The following is a 17,763-nucleotide window of genomic DNA, read 5'->3' on the forward strand; positions in this document are numbered from 1 at the left end:
ACCGCCGATAAAATAGCTCCGTTTTTCAGATACAAAGTGGATTTGCGCTGCAGAAGGCTTAGCAAGATTTGTTTGCAAGGTTCGCTCATGTTTTCTGTAGCAGCGCAGAGATGGCGACGCTGTCTTTAGTCACCTCTTTCCAAGATACAGCCACAAGTCAAGCACATACATGTCCGGCATCGCTTCCCTTCATGCCTTTCGCGGCAGTGCATGAATGTGACGCGTGATGCGTCCCAGCTTAAAAAGGCCAGGTAATAGGGGTCTTGAAGAATTCTCGAACGCGGCTTGTCGACAGAAACTATAGTGCCTAGAATACCAACGTGTCAGAACTCAGCACTTCTGCAAACGCGACATGGAGACGCAACAGTGGTGACTTTGGATCAGCTCGACTTGGTGGGGCTTTTGTGGATTCTACAGTCCATTTAGTGTTTTTATGTCTAGATGGCGCCATATGTGCTTGAGTTAGCGTCAGCGGGAATGCCTTCCGCTGTACTAAAAGACCACCAGTTGACACGCAGCGCGTTCCGTTTTAGCGTTAGCGTTTAGACACACGCTAACGCTAACGTAAGCGTTTCCCGCTATACTAAAACTCGCTGTTATCGCATGTACCATCCGAGCGACGGAAATGGGCCGGCTCATTTGATCTTTGCTTCGGCCGCGTTCATCGCCCCCGCTCGCGCGCTTTTACCCGCAGAACATACGATGCGCGGGGGGATATCTTATCAATTTGGACTTCATACGGGACATGACGGCGACGGCGATGGCAAAACCCCGTCGAGACTGTCCATGTAAATGCTATCGCAGTAAAGCTGGGTACAGACAGCGCTTTGCGTTTTGAGGACTATGTGACCTGTGACTCTCGTGTTGAGACATGCGCCACTCTGTCTCAAGAAGAGATTGTAGGGAGCGTCCTACCTCAGGAAGAATATGAGGAGGAAGAAATAATCCTTGTAGAGGAAGCGCCAAGAATTTCAGCTAAAGGAGTACTGATGCACTTCGAAAAAGTGAAATCCTCCTCTACCCAGCAGAGTGTTCTGCCGGAGGAGGTTTATGAGAGCGGTGGACACAGTGACTCAATTCATGACCACTGCAGTCTTAGGTGCACAAGGGCAGCAAAAGACTGCTGCGTTCTTCAAAACATGCTAAATAGGCAGATCATCATCATCATCATCATCAGCCTGTCTACGCCCACTGCAGGGCAAAGGCCTCTCCTATGTTCCGCCAATCAACCCGGTCCTGTGCTTTCTGCTGCCACGTTATACCTACAAACTTCTTAATCTCATCTACCCACCTAATTTTCTGTCTCCCCCTCACGCGTTTACCATCTCTTGGAATCCAGTCAGTTACCCTTAACGACCACCGGTTATCCTGCCGACGTGCTACGTGCCCGGCCCATATCCATTTCTTCTTCTTGATTTCAACTATGATGTCCTTAACCCCCGTTTTTTCCCTGACCCACTCTGCTCTCTTCCTGTCTCTTAAGGTTACACCTATCATTTTCCTTTCCATCGCTCGCTGCGTCGTCCTCAATTTAAGTTGAACCCTCTTTGTAAGTCTCCAGGTTTCTGCTCCGTAGGTAAGTACCGGTAAGATGCAGCTGTTATATACCTTCCTCTTGAGAGATAGTGGTAGACTACCATTCATGATTTGATAATGCTTGCCGAATGAGCCCCATCCCATCCTTATTCTTCTAGTTATTTCACTCTTGAAAGACGGTGGAGAGATTATGTTAGAAAAACTGGCCACCCTGTATACGAAGTGTCTCTCGACGGGGAGAATACCAGAATCTTGGAAGAATGCCAACATTACCTTGATCCATAAGAAAGGGGATGTCAAGGACCTGAAAAATTACAGGCCCATAAGCTTACTGTCCGTTGTCTACAAGCTATTTACAAAAGTAATTGCTAACAGAATTAATACGACATTAGAGTTAAATCAACCAAGGGACCAGGCAGGATTTCGTACAGGCTTCTCAACAATAGACCATATTCATACTATCAATCAGGTGATAGAGAAATGCGCGGAATACAACCAACCCCTATACATAGCCTTCGTCGATTACGAGAAGGCATTTGACTCGGTGGAGACATCAGCAGTCATGCAGGCACTGCGGAATCAGGGCATCGACGAAGCCTACATAAACATAATGGAAGAAATCTACAGCGGCTCCACGGCCACCATAGTCCTCCATAAAGAAAGCGAGAGAATCCCAATAAAGAAGGGCGTACGGCAGGGAGACACGATCTCTCCAATGTTATTCACCGCGTGTTTACAGGAGGTTTTCAGGGCCCTAGATTGGGAAGAATTAGGGATAAGAGTTAATGGAGAGTATCTCAGTAACCTGCGATTCGCTGATGACATTGCATTGATGACTAACGCGGGAGACGAATTACAGCTCATGATTACTGAACTGGATACGGAAAGTAGAAGAGTAGGTCTGAAAATTAATATGCATAAAACTAAAGTAATGTGGAACAATCTTGGCAGAGAACAGCGCTCTGCGATAGGTGGAGAGACACTGGAAGTTGTAAAGGAGTACGTCTACTTAGGACAGGTAGTAACCACGGAGCCGAACCATGAGAATAGGCAGATATTCACATTCAAATGATCACAATCGAAAGTAAAAGAGTTCACAATTCATCCCAGGAACTCATGTTTTCTTTAGCTCCTGATAAAAAGTTCCGACATAGCTATTTGAATTCAGCGAAGTGTCACTTTAACTAACTTTTTCCTGGGGTCCCTTGAAGTTCGTTCGAGTGAAGCTTTACTGTATATGTTTCTGTGGAGCGGCTGTTACGCTCTTTGACGATTAGGCCTAGTCCCGTAAGATTCCTTGCGGCGATATGCGCGCTTCGTCTTGCGTGCGGAGTGCTCTCGCAACTGCCTTTCTTCTATACGCGATACGCAGCGCCTATAGGGGGGCAAGCCGCGTAGCGGCGGCCGTTGAAACCGTTGGCGGGTCGCGTAGCAGACGCCTCCTTTCACTGCAAGCGTGACAGAAGTGCGTGCGTGCGATTTTCCGCTTCTGGGCCTCCCAAATAATTACTTTTGCGGCGATAGTGTGCGCAAAGGAGCCGCACTTTATAATAGTGGACATGTGTCCGATGTCACAGCTGTGTTGGACGACAATGTCACCATACGCGCCAAGTGTTTGCCACAGACTAGCGTCAACAAGCTTCCCTACGAAGTGGAGCTCATCGTAAGTACACCGCTTTCTTTATAATGTCCTGATCACTAATGCCTGCATGCGTTGACGCATGAACCAACGTTTTTTTCTCGACACAGCTTCGTTTAAGTGCCATGTGTTTATATAGTAGATTTTGAGGGAGCGCTGTCGCACCGGCGCATGGATTTCACGGGTGCGGCCATGCACGCGAAGGGTCAGCGTTGGTAAAACTTTGAAACCAGCACGATAAACTTGTGAAAAAATGTCTCGGCAGCTTGCGCTAGTGGCGCGGGACTGAGTCACTGCGGAGCTGGTGGTCACCTAGCTTGTCATAGCAGCTTGGTTACGTATTCGCTGGGTGTGTTCAGATAAGAACGTCGGTGCATGTCCGTCGACCCCCTGTAATTTCGCTGAAAAAAATGTATTTTGTTGTCATAAGTAAAAGCAAGCTATCTCTTATTATTTCGACCTTTCTTAAGCGAATTGAGCTGTTTCTTGTTTATGCTCTTTCTTTCTCGTTTTCTTTTTTTTTAGGGAGCGGGCGAGCGCGGTTGGGATGCAGAAGCGCCGCTTGTGCCGCCACGCAGCGTCTGCGTTATCACGTTACCGACGTGCCAATGGGATCCTCTCGGTGGATCCTATCAAGCCACCCCCTTTGTGAGCCGTACGCAGGCACCGGTGATCATATTCCATTGCCATCATTAGCTAGAATCAGGGGCGTAGCCAAGGGCGGGGGGGGGGGGGGGTTGGGGATTCAACCTCCCCCGCCGAAATTTTTCTGTTTTGCTTGCGTACATATACACGCACACATACAAACGCACGCACGAACATACATAAAGTATGGTTAAACTCCCCCCCTCCCCCCTCCCCCGAAAAAAATTTCTGGCTACGCCCCTGGGTAGCATGCAGCCGATTTCGTGCAGCACACGTGTGATTCCACGGCGCTTTTGTAAAGGAGCCGTCACCTGCCCCGCATTCTCTGGCATTGCGCTTCGCGCCATTCGTTTTAGGGGCGAAGCTCCTTATAGCGGCTCCCGTTCGTCCCGTAGTAGTGTGTAACCAGTCTTAAAAACGGAGGGGGCGTGCACACATGAAGGCTCCTTCTAAAGACAATGCGCTGCGACAGTACGTGATATGCATCGCCCTCTCATCTCCTACGCTTCCCCCTCTTTCTCCTCTTCTACGGTTCCCCCCCCCCCCCCCCCATTTTGCCTCGCGGCGCAGCGGTGCCGACGCAGGCAGCGTCGCGAGGCAGCGTCTTGATTGAAAAAAATCACAGCATATCCACGGAGTGAATGATGATGAGTGGGCGAAGCTGCGGAGGTTCATCGGTAAACCGTGAATCTTCCGTGAATTCTGCCCAGTACATCATCACCGACGTGAGAGCGGCCGCGTTTATACTAAAGGTTCGATGAGAGTTATGACAACTTGCAGCTCACTTTTATTTTACACGTACGCTGTCAATTTTCATTGTTTAATCACTCACAGGAGAAATCGCACACACGCACTACCTTGGAGGTCAAAATCCAGTGCCTATATATACGGGGTGGTCAGTGAACGGTTGTGCAGCGCGAGTGGTCGGTTTTTAGGGGCGAAGCTCCTTAAGGCGGCACCCGTTCGTCCCTCGTAGTCGTAGTAGTCGTAGTGCGTAACCAGTCTTACGCTTTGACCTCCAAGGTGGTGCCGGTGGGAGATTTTTCCTGTGCGTTGTTGAACAATAAAAAATTGGCAGCGTGCGCGTTAACTAAAAGCCGAATTCTGTCTCTCATTCCCCATTAGCAGCCATTGGCATGTTCCAGTAGGAAACGTTAGTATTTTATTTTATTTATTTATTTATTTTTATTTATTTATATTTATTTATATTTATTTATATAAATAAATAAATAAATAAATAAAACGTTAGTAGAAGTAGAAGTGTAAGTGTTAGCTAAAAGCCGACTTCTTCTGTCTCTCATTCCCATTAGCAGCCATTGTTTACCTCCGAGGCAGTGCCTGGTGAGATTTCTCCTGTGCGTGATTAAACAATAAAAATATTGTTCAAAACGCCGTTGATTGATGAAATAAACCAACGAAAGACGCCAGATGTTTTGTAAAAGCAAAACGAAAGAACGCCACATGTTTCTAAAGCAAAACGAAAAGACGCCAGCTGCTTAACGAAAGACGCCAGATGTTTTCTAAAGCAATGGTTTTCTAAACGATGCAAATTCACAGCGTACATGTAAAATTAAAGTGAGCTGCAAGTCGTCATAACTCATCGAACCTTTAGTATAAACGCGCCCGATCTCACGTCGGTGATGATGTACTGGGCAGAATTCACGGAAGATTCACGGTTTACCGATGAACCTCCGCAGCTTCGCCCACTCATCATCATTCACTCCGTGGATATAATGTGATTTTTTCAATCAAGAAGCTGCCGCGATGCTGCCTCGCGACGCTGCCTCCGTCGGCGCCGCTGCGCCGCGAGGCAAAATAGGGGGGGGGGGGGAACCGTAGGAGAGGAGAAAGAGGGGGAAGCGTAGGAGAGGAGAGGGCGATACATATCACGTACTGTCGCAGCGCATTGTCTTTAGGGAGCCTTCATGTGTGCACGCCCCCTCCGTTTTTAAGACTGGTTACACACTACGACGGGACGAACGGGTGCCGCTATAAGGAGTTTGTGCCATAGGAGTCCCGGAATAGGGACCCTCCCCGTTTTCTTTAAATTTTAATAAAGGAATGTTTTCATCATCATCGCCCCTAAAAACCGACCGCTCGCGCTGCACAACCGTTCACTGACCACCCCTTATATATAGGCACTGGATTTTGACCTCCAAGGTAGTGCGTGTGTGCGATTTCTCCTGTGCGTGATTAAACAATGAAAATTCACAGCGTACATGTAAAATTAAAGTGAGCTTCAAGCCGTCATAACTCTCATCGAACCTTTAGTATAAACGCGCCCGGTCTCACGTCGGTGATGATGTACTGGGCAGAATTCACGGAAGATTCACGGTTTACCGATGAACCTCCACAGCTTCGCCCACTCATCATCATTCACTCCGTGGATATGCTGTGATTTTTTTCAAGAGAGCCTAGGCATCGCGTCTTATCAGTAATAACAACCTCATGTGCATTATAGCGTCTACAATGCAGGCGAGGCGACCAAGTGTAAACGTAGTAGCGTTCACTGAAGACGTAGCGACATAAATGGAGAAATAAAAACACGGTAATCCTTCTAACACAGTCGTAAACAAAGCGCGATTGCTTACTTTCTACGTCGTACAGCAGCAATCCTCCGCCACCGTCGCTCTCGCTCATGAAATAGCACCGTAAACCTGTAGAAGTGCGTTCCTGGCGATTTTTTCTGTGTGTGTGCGCAGCCGGCAACGCAGCAGTTATTTTAGGGACGAAGCTCCTTATAGCGGCACCCTCTCGTCCCCGTCGTAGTAGTGTGTAACCAGTCTTAAAAACGGAGGGGTCGCGCACACATGAAGGCTCCCTAAAGACTATGCGCTGCGACAGTACGTGATATGTATCGCACTCTCCTCTTCTACGCTTCCCCCTCTTTCTCCTCTCCTACGGCCCCCCCACCCCCTATCTTGCCTCGCGGCGCAGCGGCGCCGACGCAGGCAGCGTCGGGAGGCAGCGTCGCGGCAGCGTATTGATTGAAAAAACCGACCGCTCGCGCTGCACAACCGTTCACTGACCACCCCTTATATATAGGCACTAAATTTTGACCTCCAAGGTAGTGCGTGTGTGCGATTTCTCCTGTGCGTGATTAAACAACGAAAATTCACAGCGTACGTGTAAAATTAAAGTGAGCTGCAAGTCATCATAACTCTCATCGAACCTTTAGTATAAACGCGCCCGATCTCACGTCGGTGATGATGTACTGGGCAGAATTCACGGAAGATTCACGGTTTACCGATGAACCTCCGCAGCTTCGCCCACTCATCATCATTCACTCCGTGGATATGCTGTGATTTTTTTCGACATCGCTGAGGCCCGACAGAGTCGTTAAATCACGATGAAAACACATCCATCCGTGCACTCGCCTAGACGCTTGCGGGAACACTGCTCGCCGGGACCCATCAGCGCTTCCGAGCCGTGGCGGCAGATGGCGTCGTCGGCGCTTTGCGCATCGCCTATATCGGAGAGATGGACGCGGCCACCTTGATATGCGATTACTTTTCTTTGGACTTACGGATTCCGAATAAACCACAGACTTCTGTCATTTTTGAATGTAAGTTGCTTTCTTTGCATTGCAGTCTGTATTCGAGAACTATGAAAATATGAACGAAAAAATGTGTTGCGTTGCATCACGGGTTGCATGTGCGACATGTTTCAGGAGTACGTGAGTGCGTAATTCATGCATAATACATGATTAAACTGTGCAAACATAAATGCGGCCTATAGTTTCCGTTCATGTTCGAACGCACATGAACGCAACTATTTTTATTACTTCACCTGATTTTAGTAAACTGACCGCGCATATGATTTTCATTGGTCGCTTGATGGGTTTGAAGATATAAATTAGCGGAAGCTGCACGTGCCACGTACGAAATTCGGAGAAGTTATGCATGACTCATGTGCTTTCTCGTGTCACTGCAACACATTTGTGGAAAACAGAATGTTCATTGCGACAGTGTACTAGTTCATCGTTTCTTGCACAGTACTATATGCATGTAACGAGAGCTTGGGTGCGTTTCTATGAGTTTCGAATTCATGAGGGCATAATAGTAATGTATATTACCAAATTCTCTTTTCTCCAATTATTTGCAGATGGTACTCAGCCTACATGTTTAGAAACAAGCTCTACACCAACTAAATTGTGACTTCTCTATTGATGGGGTTATTTGCTGTTTTTCGTAGGAATAAAGCTAGATTCAAAAGATTTGAGTTCCACTCTTTTTCTGGGGGATGTTAAAGAGAACAAGAGGTAATAAAAGTTATTAAAGCAGTTGTGGACTTCTGCTAGTGTCTGTGTGTGTTGGCAACCTCAGCAAGTCGCACCGGGGGTGAGCCGTTTCGGCGAATAATCGTTGCGCCTTCTAATTTGTGGACGATGCTATGTGTCATTCGTTAGGAGGTACTCACGTGACGTCATCCGCAAGTGGCGCTAGCGAGGCGGGCGCCATACCCATGCTCACCAATGTACCTCATTTTAGGCTGTGCAATATTTCTTCTGGTAATTGTTTGTACATGCGCTTTGCTGCCATTATATGTGTAACTTGGGCCTTTATTTAGGCATTTCTCACTTAAATAAGTAGATGATTTTAACCTTTGCCATTGTTATTTTGTGCAGTGTTCGAAACGAAGTTTCCATTGTCACTATTTATAAGCTTGTTCATAGGGAACTGATACCTGCATCACAATTGCCGCCTTTGTTCTGTGTTTTGTTTCATTACTCAGTTTTGAAATACTGTTCTACCAAATTGGAATATATTATGGGAGCACCGTTTGTGCAACTGATTTCTTGTGGGTTGTCACTTTTGCGCATTTAGTGCGTGTGAACAAGCAGCTTTGCACGAACATTTCAGATAAACCTTTGTAGCCAGTGATCTTCAACACAAGTTTATGCTTTCTTGTTACTCGAGTCGTACCACTTTTATAGAATGCGTCTTCTCTTTGTACACGAGTTTCTTACAATATGTATAAATCCAGGCAGCCAAGTTGTTCTCCACACATCCTCTCCCTGCTGTGAACAGTGGTCCCACGAGATTTGCGTGTTTTTCATGGCCGTTCTTGTAATTTCACTCGTGATATCACAAAAATATTGCCGCTGTAGTCGTGCCTTCCGCATCATTCAAGGGCGAATAACCTGCCGGCAGCCGTTCGTTCTCCTGACCCGAATGTATACCAGAAAGAGAGTGCATATTCTGAAGAGGAGATCGAGAAAACTAGAAACGTGGGAAAGAGAAACAAGGTTAGTAAGGAGAGGGGGCATAAAAAAAGAAAATGGACATTACAATCCGGATTGTAGAAGGATCCCATTCCTACTTTTCAAGGTTTGCGGTGGTCGTTGAATATCCCCCTAAAGAAGATATTTCTTGGACGTTCTTAAAGTAGGATTGTAGAACTTTTTGAAATTGCATACCGGCCGGACATTAGCGGAGAAATACGACCGATAGAGTCGGATAAACGGATTTTTAAAACTCGTTGGAAGACGTTCGTTTCGTCTTGGCCAATCCACTCCGTAGCAGCTTTAGATCGCTTTTGTGCTAGCTGGGTTACCGCTGTCCCTGAAACGGAAGGTGTACACCCATTGCGTATGGCCAGGGTAATTAACACATGGGGCAGAAACGTGCACATTAACAAAGAAACAAGGCAAGAAGTTAAGATTTCAGTGTGCGATGAGAGAGAGAGAGAAATGATAATGTTCACATAAAGAGATTGAACGACAGAAGATTCGATCACGGGACAAATAGGGTTCGTCGAAAACCTATCTAGCGTAAAGAGAAGAAAGTGGGCGTGGGAAAGCCACGTAACGTGAAGAACAAAATCAGTTGATCAGTTAGAGCAGCGGAATGAATAATAAGAAACAGCTGAAGTAGCCGATTATAACTGAGGCTAAGGTGCGTTGATGAAATTAAGAAAATTTTAGGCATAACATGAAACAAGGTAGCAAAACTGAGGACAAACTAGACATCATTGGGAGAAGCGTTCGTCCTGCTATGGACATAAAATAAGTTGTCGACGACGATGGTTAGGGCGATGATGGGCCTGCTTACTACCGATAAGTAGACGTAGAATCGGTGTGCTAAGTGCAGCAAACGAAATAAGATGTCCGAAGGTATTTGTGACTGGAAAACGGGTGATCTAGTTGCTTGCCCTTAGCTATTGGAATGATCTGTTGTGTTTCTTGCCTGTCTGCAGGGCGCTGTTTTCTTACCAAATGGCTGCTGTGCTGGGAGAGATGCTCAATTTCCGGCTGCTATCAGACGGAGCCTTCCGCATGTTCTCGCTGTCGCGCATCTTCTGCGGCATCGGCTACAGTGTGCCTTACCTGTTCCTCACCTCACGGGCGGTTACCGAGCTGGGTGTCAGTGAGACAGACGTGCGTACACCTTATTGTCATCCGGCAGTATTTGGCAAAATAGAAGACTTATTAGGCAGAATAGAAGAATAGAACACTTTCAGTATTCGATTATGAAAGGGTAATTGTGTAGTTAATATTGCCACGGGAATGTTTTAGCAAAGCCAAGGCAAAACAGCATTATGATTTTGAGGCAAGGTGTAGTACTGGACTCCGGGTTTATTTGGAAACCTAGAGTGTTTTGAGCCGGCATTTTAAACTGTGTGCGGCATTTTATTCCGAGGGAGGAAAGAACTGCGTCTTAAGAGTTCGAGATTAGTGTGGCTTTCATTGACAAGAAAATCGGCCCACCAAGACGCCGGGAAAGAGCACCGTCGTCTTGAAGAAGCGAATGGGTAGAGATACAAAAGCCTGTCAGTCCACGGAACTTCAGCAGTGGACAAGCAGCGTGGGCCTGCCTCATCAGGAAAAATAGCCACTACGCTACTGTTCGTCGGCAAAGATCACTCGCCGAAAGGTGGGAAGCTGGCTAAATAGGCGAGCATTCCGACAGGGAATTCCTACAAAGAGAGCTCCCCTCGACTGCAGTGTTAAGCGAAGAAAGAATGAAGGAAAGGAAGAGTTGTTCCTCAAGAAAAGATAGCCGTGGTTGCGTGCAGTCGCAAGACATTGCCTCTTCTGTGCCGCGCAAGTCAATACTCGAAGCTTTTTCGAGTGCAGTACCACACGAAAGGCAGTCTTTGGAAGGGACCAGTGGTGGCTTGATGAGTCGGGTGCTGAACGACCTGCGTGGCTGTTGTAGGAAAGGTAAACACACGCTGGCTTGTGCCCTTTCGTCATGCGGAAGCATGACTACCCAGCAATGTAGCCTCAAGAAGTGCAGCGAGGGTACCCGCGGAGTGTTTTTCTGGGTCACTCGCCTGGGACGTGGATTGATAGAGCATTTCGGCTGCGCCAACTCTGAGATTTTCCTTGAGTTTCATGTACAGCCTATGTACAGCCCTCTCATCCCTGTGCTGTCTATCGACCGCGGCAATCAGTGCAGTCGTCGGTGAAGGCGCTCGACCACGCCATTGCTGGAGGGTTGCGATTTGGGTCAGTTGGTACATATTCTTGAGGGTTTGAAACAGCCAAAAGGTAAGCCACAGAGGATAGAAGTGGCACGCACGACTGGATCACTGTAATCATGTGTGTCACTGTGGTGGTGTAATGTGGGCCCAGGATCCTAAATAATTCAACCGGCAGTCAGATGATTCTGTACACACAACACAAACTTTAACACAACCGATAACTGTGACGATTCACACACAACACACTACAGCATTCCTTATTTACATTCTAAACTTTCTACGCGCCTCGTCACACAAAGTATCCTACTCGCCGTTATGAACTGTTGCCGCTGTGGCGAGGTCGGTCGTCACCGGTATTCCTTGTGCAGTCAACAGTCACGCTGCCTTGACCGTGGCGAGGTGGTGGTGGTGGTGATGGTGGCACTGCAGGCCGTTAGATCACCAGGCCACTACAGTGCAGGTTAACTGCCCGTCGCCAACATGAGCCGTGGCCACCTCGTGACACCACTTGGGCACCAGGACCTCAGGCCAGGAACAGACTAGGCTGCCGGGCTCCGTGTCGGCACCGGGCCCAGAGCGGGAATCAGGCTCACCAGGTCCACATGGCTGCCGGACGCCTGGTTGAGTGACGCAGCCCGAAGCAGGAAGCCACGCTCACCAGGTCGGCAAGGCTGCCGGACGCCTGGTTAAGCGATGTGGGGACCCGAACCGCCGACCAGCAGCTGCCGTTCTAACCGTGTCGCGCTCGAACTCCTCGAGCCGCACGCCCTGCTCGCGCTTCCTTTTCGTCGTCTTCTCCTCCAAAGCGTACCGCAGAGCAGAACTGCCGTTCCCCCTTCGCCCCGTCACGGGCTACACATTCCACATCATCACAACTTCCCCCCACTTAAGATAGTTGCTTGCAACTATTCTAACCAACACAGGAGATGGCGATGCGTGAGTTCTGGTACGTGCGGATTGTTCCTGAAAAGTCGACAGTGGTTTACATATGCAAATTCACCATATTTCAGCAAGGGTCTATATGTGTAACTACATACAGGAATAACGGGTCGTAATACAGTTATCACTGATCTGGACAAGTGTAGTGCCTAGACGCGTGTTAGAACACTCGCGCGCGCGAAGCACGAGCGTCCGCGTGATGTCCGAGCCTTGCCGTATTGAAGCTGTACATGATGAAGTCTTGTTCTTGTTTTTCTCTCCAAGGCACAATGTGATTTGTCTCTTCTTACTGGTTGCGGGTGGGTGCTTGAAGTTCCTCAAGTGCTGAACATTCCTATTAAATCATGCATTTCCGTATCGGCACACTCGCTCGTCATTCCGAACCCGCTTCCCGTTGTCTTAATTGTGACTCTCGTCTCTGTCCTCATGGTTCTTGGATGTGAGCGCGAAAAGACAAGGACGAAGGGAAGAAGACACACACACTGGCGCTACAGTAGCGCCAGTGTGTGTGTCTTCTTCCCTTCGTCCTTGTCTTTTCGCGCTCACATCAAAGAACCATGACAGACCAACAAGCCCGCATCGCTACCCTCTGTCCTCATCTTCATCTCCTAGGAAGCTTCGTAAAATTTGACGTTGGGGCGACTAAACTGTTTGAGGTGCTGTGCGTTTATCCTGAAACACTTCTCGCCGTACTTGCACCGCTGTCGCTTTGCTGTCTGCCGCGTTGGTCCTCCTCTGATCATTGCTGATTCATTTCTGGTCTTGCTGTCCTCCGTGACACTAAAGGCTTTGGCTTTCGTTGACCAGTCCGGATACTCCCAGTCAGGATCTGGCTCGTGCGGCTCCCTGGCTCCTGGGATGTTGTCCAACACAAGGTCATATATAGGGTTCATGCATAGTGCAGTTACGTCTCCTATGAAGTAAGGTGTGTGTATCCAGATGCGCGCTTCGGCCAGTTTCTTGCAGCTGCCATCCAACAGCACCATTTTCCCGGTGTTTCCAGTTAGACATCGACTGGGAACCAAATCACACCGTACGATCATGGTATTGCTGCCCGTGTCTCTCAGGACGTGTGCTACCTGTCCCAGTACTCGTCCTTGGACAACTGGCATGCAGTCAACTGCTGACCTTGGCGGCTTCTTTTCCGTCCTGCGGCATTCAATTGCAGTGCAAGTCTTCCTCGTGGGCTCAGCGAGACATCTTGAATCTCGCGTTCCCTCAATTTCTACTATGACGCAGGACACCTGTTGTGTAGCCTGATTCTTGCAATCAGACGTTCTGTGTCCGAGGCGCCCGCATGACTTGCATTTCTCGGAATCTGCTAATGTTTCTCGACACTAATATGCCTTGTGCCCTTTGCGGTTGCAAATGAAGCAAATCGATTGATGCTTGTTCTGTGACACAGCACCGGGTTTATTTGCATCCTTTGCATCGTCTGCAACTCTACCAATGTTATTAACGCCCTGGGCTTCGAGAAAGCGGTCGGTGCACTCTGAAAGGGATGCAAGGGTTTTGCATTCTCTTTCTTTCAGGAAGATGGCCAGCTTTGGATTACAGCAACATAAGTATTGCTCAGCTATGACATGATCACGAAGACCCTCAAATGTTTTGGCCACGTGAGCCATCTCAATTCAGTTGTCAAAGTAGCTTGCGACCTTTGCTGCTAGCTGTTTCCCTGTTTCGCCATCTTCAGGCCGGGCTTTCCGAAATTTGTCCTTATATCCTTGTGCCGTGAATCCGAAGCGCTGAAGTAGAGCTTTTTTCGCTTTATCGTAGTCGAGGGCCTCGTCAGCAGTAATTCGGCCAATGACAGTGAGTGCCTCACTAGTTAAGCACATGCTTACGGCTACTCCTCATTTATCTCTTGGCCATTCTTGTCCCATAGCTACGCGTTCAAACCTCTACAAATACGCATGCAGGTCATCGCGTCGCTCGTCAAATAGCGGTGGCAACTTCTGCGGTTTCAGGCATGATGGGTTTGCCGACGGCGCGAGTGCTGCCGCCGCAGATGGCTGACTTTGAGCACTTTCCTGAAGCTGGAGCTTAAGTTGGAGGATTTGCAGCTGCCTCTCGTCCGCTAACCGTTGCCTCTCTGATGCTTCTTTTACCTCTTCTCTCTCAGCTGCGCGCTCATCTCTCTGCCTAACTTGCTCTCGCTCAATCCATTCGCGAAGTTCCGCGCCAGACAAGCCTAACTAAGCTGCTACAGCCGCTAACTTATTGAGATCCATGTCGCTCGTCTTGTGCTGCGTGCACACACCTGACTGGTGATTTCCGCGTTCGAGATGTTACTGGAAGATCCTGGCAGGCTCGCCAAGTTTGTGATGGTGTAATGTGGGCCCAGGATCCGAAATAATTCAACCGGCAGTCAGGTGATTCTGTACGCACAACACAGATTTTAACACAACCGATAACTCTGACGATTCACACACAACACACTACAGCATTCCTTATTTACATTCTAAACTTCCTACGCGCCTCGTCACACAAAGTGTCCTATTCGCTGTTATGAACTGTTGCCGCTGTGGCGAGGTCGGTCGTCACTGGTATTCCTTGTGCAGTCAACAGTCGCTGCCTTGACCATGGCGAGGTGGTGGTGGTGGTGATGGTGGCACTGCGGGCCGGTAGATCACCAGGCCACTACAGTGCAGGTTAACTGCCCGTCGCCAACATGAGCCACGGCCACCTCGTGACACCACTCGGGCACCAGGACCTCAGGCCAGGAACAGACTAGGCTGCCGGTCTCCGTGTCGGCACCGGGCCCAGAGCGAGAATCAGGCTCACCAGGTCCAAATGGCTGCCGGACGCCTGGTTGAGTGACGCAGCCCGAAGCAGGACGCCAGGCTCACGAGGTCCGAAAGGCTGCCGGACGCCTGGTTAAGCGATGTGGCGACCCGAACCGCCGACCAGCCGCTGCCGTTCCAACCGTGTCGCGCTCCAACTCCTCGAGCCGCACGACCTGCTCGCGCTTCCTTTTCGTCGTCTTCTCCTCCAAGGCGTACCGCAGAGCAGAACTGCCGTTCCCTCTTCGCCCCGTCACGGGCCACACAATCCACATCATCACAGTCACGTTTCTCCTGCTTGTTTCGCCTTTTCCCAGGTTCAAATCCTGGAGGACAAATCATTGCTCGCTGGGTGCCAGCCCGTGGTGTTATGTGATTTGTATACCGAGCAGCTATTCCAGTGCAGAAAAAAGGGCGCTATGAAACTGCCGGTCTCGGTCAGGAGTTATGCACTAGTGGCAGCAGTGCCGCGAAAACCTAAGCAGCAATAAATGCTTCAGCCATTCTTTGAACCATGAGGTTCTGCAGAGGTGCTGCCTAGGACCACCCTGAGCATGAAACCTTCATTGAAATTTCCACACTTCTCGTCAAGGATAGTTCTGGATTAATGTGACAGGTGACCTTTCCTGTGCGCCGGGTAGACTTGGTTTCGATATTCATAGCAAAATTGGATGATTATTGCCTGAGATTGCGCGCAACTTCTGCAGTTTCTAAAGAAGTGGAATGCCATAAATTTTATGGCTTACCAGTTTCCCATATGAGAAATGTCCTGAAATCAATAGTAAGTTAATTAATTAACGGGTATTTGGCAAATCGTGACTTCAATATTACGTTAGCTGCGTCAAAGTGTTTCCGCCTGGACGTATCGAGTTCGTGTGCGAAAATGACAGGAGCGTAGCGGCCATGAATTTTTGATCAAAAGTGTGTTGAAAGGCCATCGATGAACTTGCATAAACTTGAGGTTGGCTATCTAACCGCTAACCTGCAATCGTAACTACCGGTCGTAACTACCGTAACTACCGGTATATATATATATATATATATATATATATATATATATATATATATATATATATATATATATATATATATATATATATATATATATATATATAGGAAAAAGGTATACGCCTCTAAAAAACTGTTTATTTGTCGACGTTTCGATCGGAGACCGATCTTCATCAGGATCTGATGAAGATCGGTCTCCGATCGAAACGTCGACAAATAAACAGTTTTTTAGAAGCGTATACCTTTTTCCTAATTATTTTACGGCAACCGAAGACAGACTCTTCATAATCTACGTACCATATATATATATATATATATATATATATATATATATATATATATATATATATATATATATATGTATGTATATATATTGTCACGTGGTCGTGACGTCGATGAAGACAGCAGTCGGCGTTTGCAGGATGAAACTGTTTATTTGGCCGAACTTGTGGCCGGAAAATGAGAACTATAACTACAGCAATACACGCTGTACAAATACAGCGGCGAACAGGGCGTCGTCCGTCGATCAACTGACAAGCGGTCAATCGCGTCGGCTTTTATACAGGCGGTATCGAACTTTCCAGCAATATCGCTGGTGGCGGCGTTATCTCTAGACAAAGCTGGAACGTTCGCGGGCGGGGCGCAATCTTAACAGAACGATCTACTATAGACGTGAAGCTTCTCGAACAATGCTTCGCGGACAGCGTCGAGCGTTGATAACCGTCCCTGCCGGTCAAACCCGAATACACCAAAACAAGACAAGAAGTGGGCGTGGCATTGCCCCCCTCTGAAAAAGCATCGTCCCGATGCTTGTGAAAGAACATAGAAGAGAGAAAAAAAAACAAGTCCATACAAAAATAAATTACAATAACAAAGGAAGAAAAATAGAGTCCCCAGGTTCGCTAACGCGCAAAAAACGGCTTAAGGCGCACGACATGGACGACTTCAGGTCGTGCGCGGCGTCGCTGGGAGTTCGTAATGCCGTCCGGGATCACCTCGTAGTCAAGAGCGCCGAGGCGTCGAAGAACCTTGTATGGCCCGAAGTGTCGCCGAAGGAGTTTTTCGCTAAGCCCACGTCGGCGTATCGGCGTCCAGACCCAAACACGGTCGCCGGGCTGGTATTCCGCGAAGCGTCGTCGAAGATTGTAGCGACGGCTGTCGGTGTGCTGCTGGGTCTTGATGCGCAGGCGGGCGAGCTGTCGAGCTTCTTCGGCACGTTGTAAGTAAGCGGCGGCATCGAGGTTTTCTTCGTCGGTGACGTTGGGTAGCATGGCGTCGAGCGTCGTCGCCGGGCTCCTTCCGTAGACCAACTTGTACGGAGTCATCTGCGTCGTTTCTTGGACGGCCGTGTTGTATGCGAAGGTCACATACGGAAGGATGGCATCCCACGTCTTGTGTTCGACGTCGACATACATGGCCAACATGTCGGCGATGGTCTTGTTTAGCCGCTCGGTCAGGTTATTTGTCTGTGGGTGGTACGCTGTGGTCCGGCGGTGGCTTGTTTGGCTGTATCTCAGTATTGCCTGAGTTAGGTCAGCAGTAAACGCCGTACCTCTGTCGGTGATGAGAACTTCTGGGGCGCCATGACGCAGGACGATGTTCTCAACGAAGAACTTCGCTACCTCGGCGGCACTGCCTCTAGGCAGGGCCCTCGTTTCGGCGTAGCGGGTGAGGTAGTCTGTAGCTACGACGATCCATTTGTTTCCGGTATTGGACGTCGGGAACGGACCCAGTAAGTCCATCCCGATTTGCTGGAACGGCCGTCGAGGTGGCTCGATAGGCTGC

The 17,763-nt window shown here is 48.6% G+C and overlaps 1 protein-coding gene across 1 annotated transcript in view; it reads left to right on the forward strand.

The window, feature by feature from the left end:
• The window catches only part of LOC119385373 (monocarboxylate transporter 13), a 77,393-nt gene that overhangs the window by 39,466 nt on the left and 20,164 nt on the right, over positions 1 to 17,763 (forward strand). The window contains exon 6 of the mRNA XM_049413969.1: positions 10,019 to 10,199. Coding sequence (XP_049269926.1) covers positions 10,019 to 10,199 — 181 coding nt within the window. The remainder of the gene's footprint in view (positions 1 to 10,018; positions 10,200 to 17,763) is intronic.

Source organism: Rhipicephalus sanguineus, chromosome 3 (assembly GCF_013339695.2).
Source record: "Rhipicephalus sanguineus isolate Rsan-2018 chromosome 3, BIME_Rsan_1.4, whole genome shotgun sequence".
NCBI lineage: Eukaryota > Metazoa > Arthropoda > Arachnida > Ixodida > Ixodidae > Rhipicephalus > Rhipicephalus sanguineus.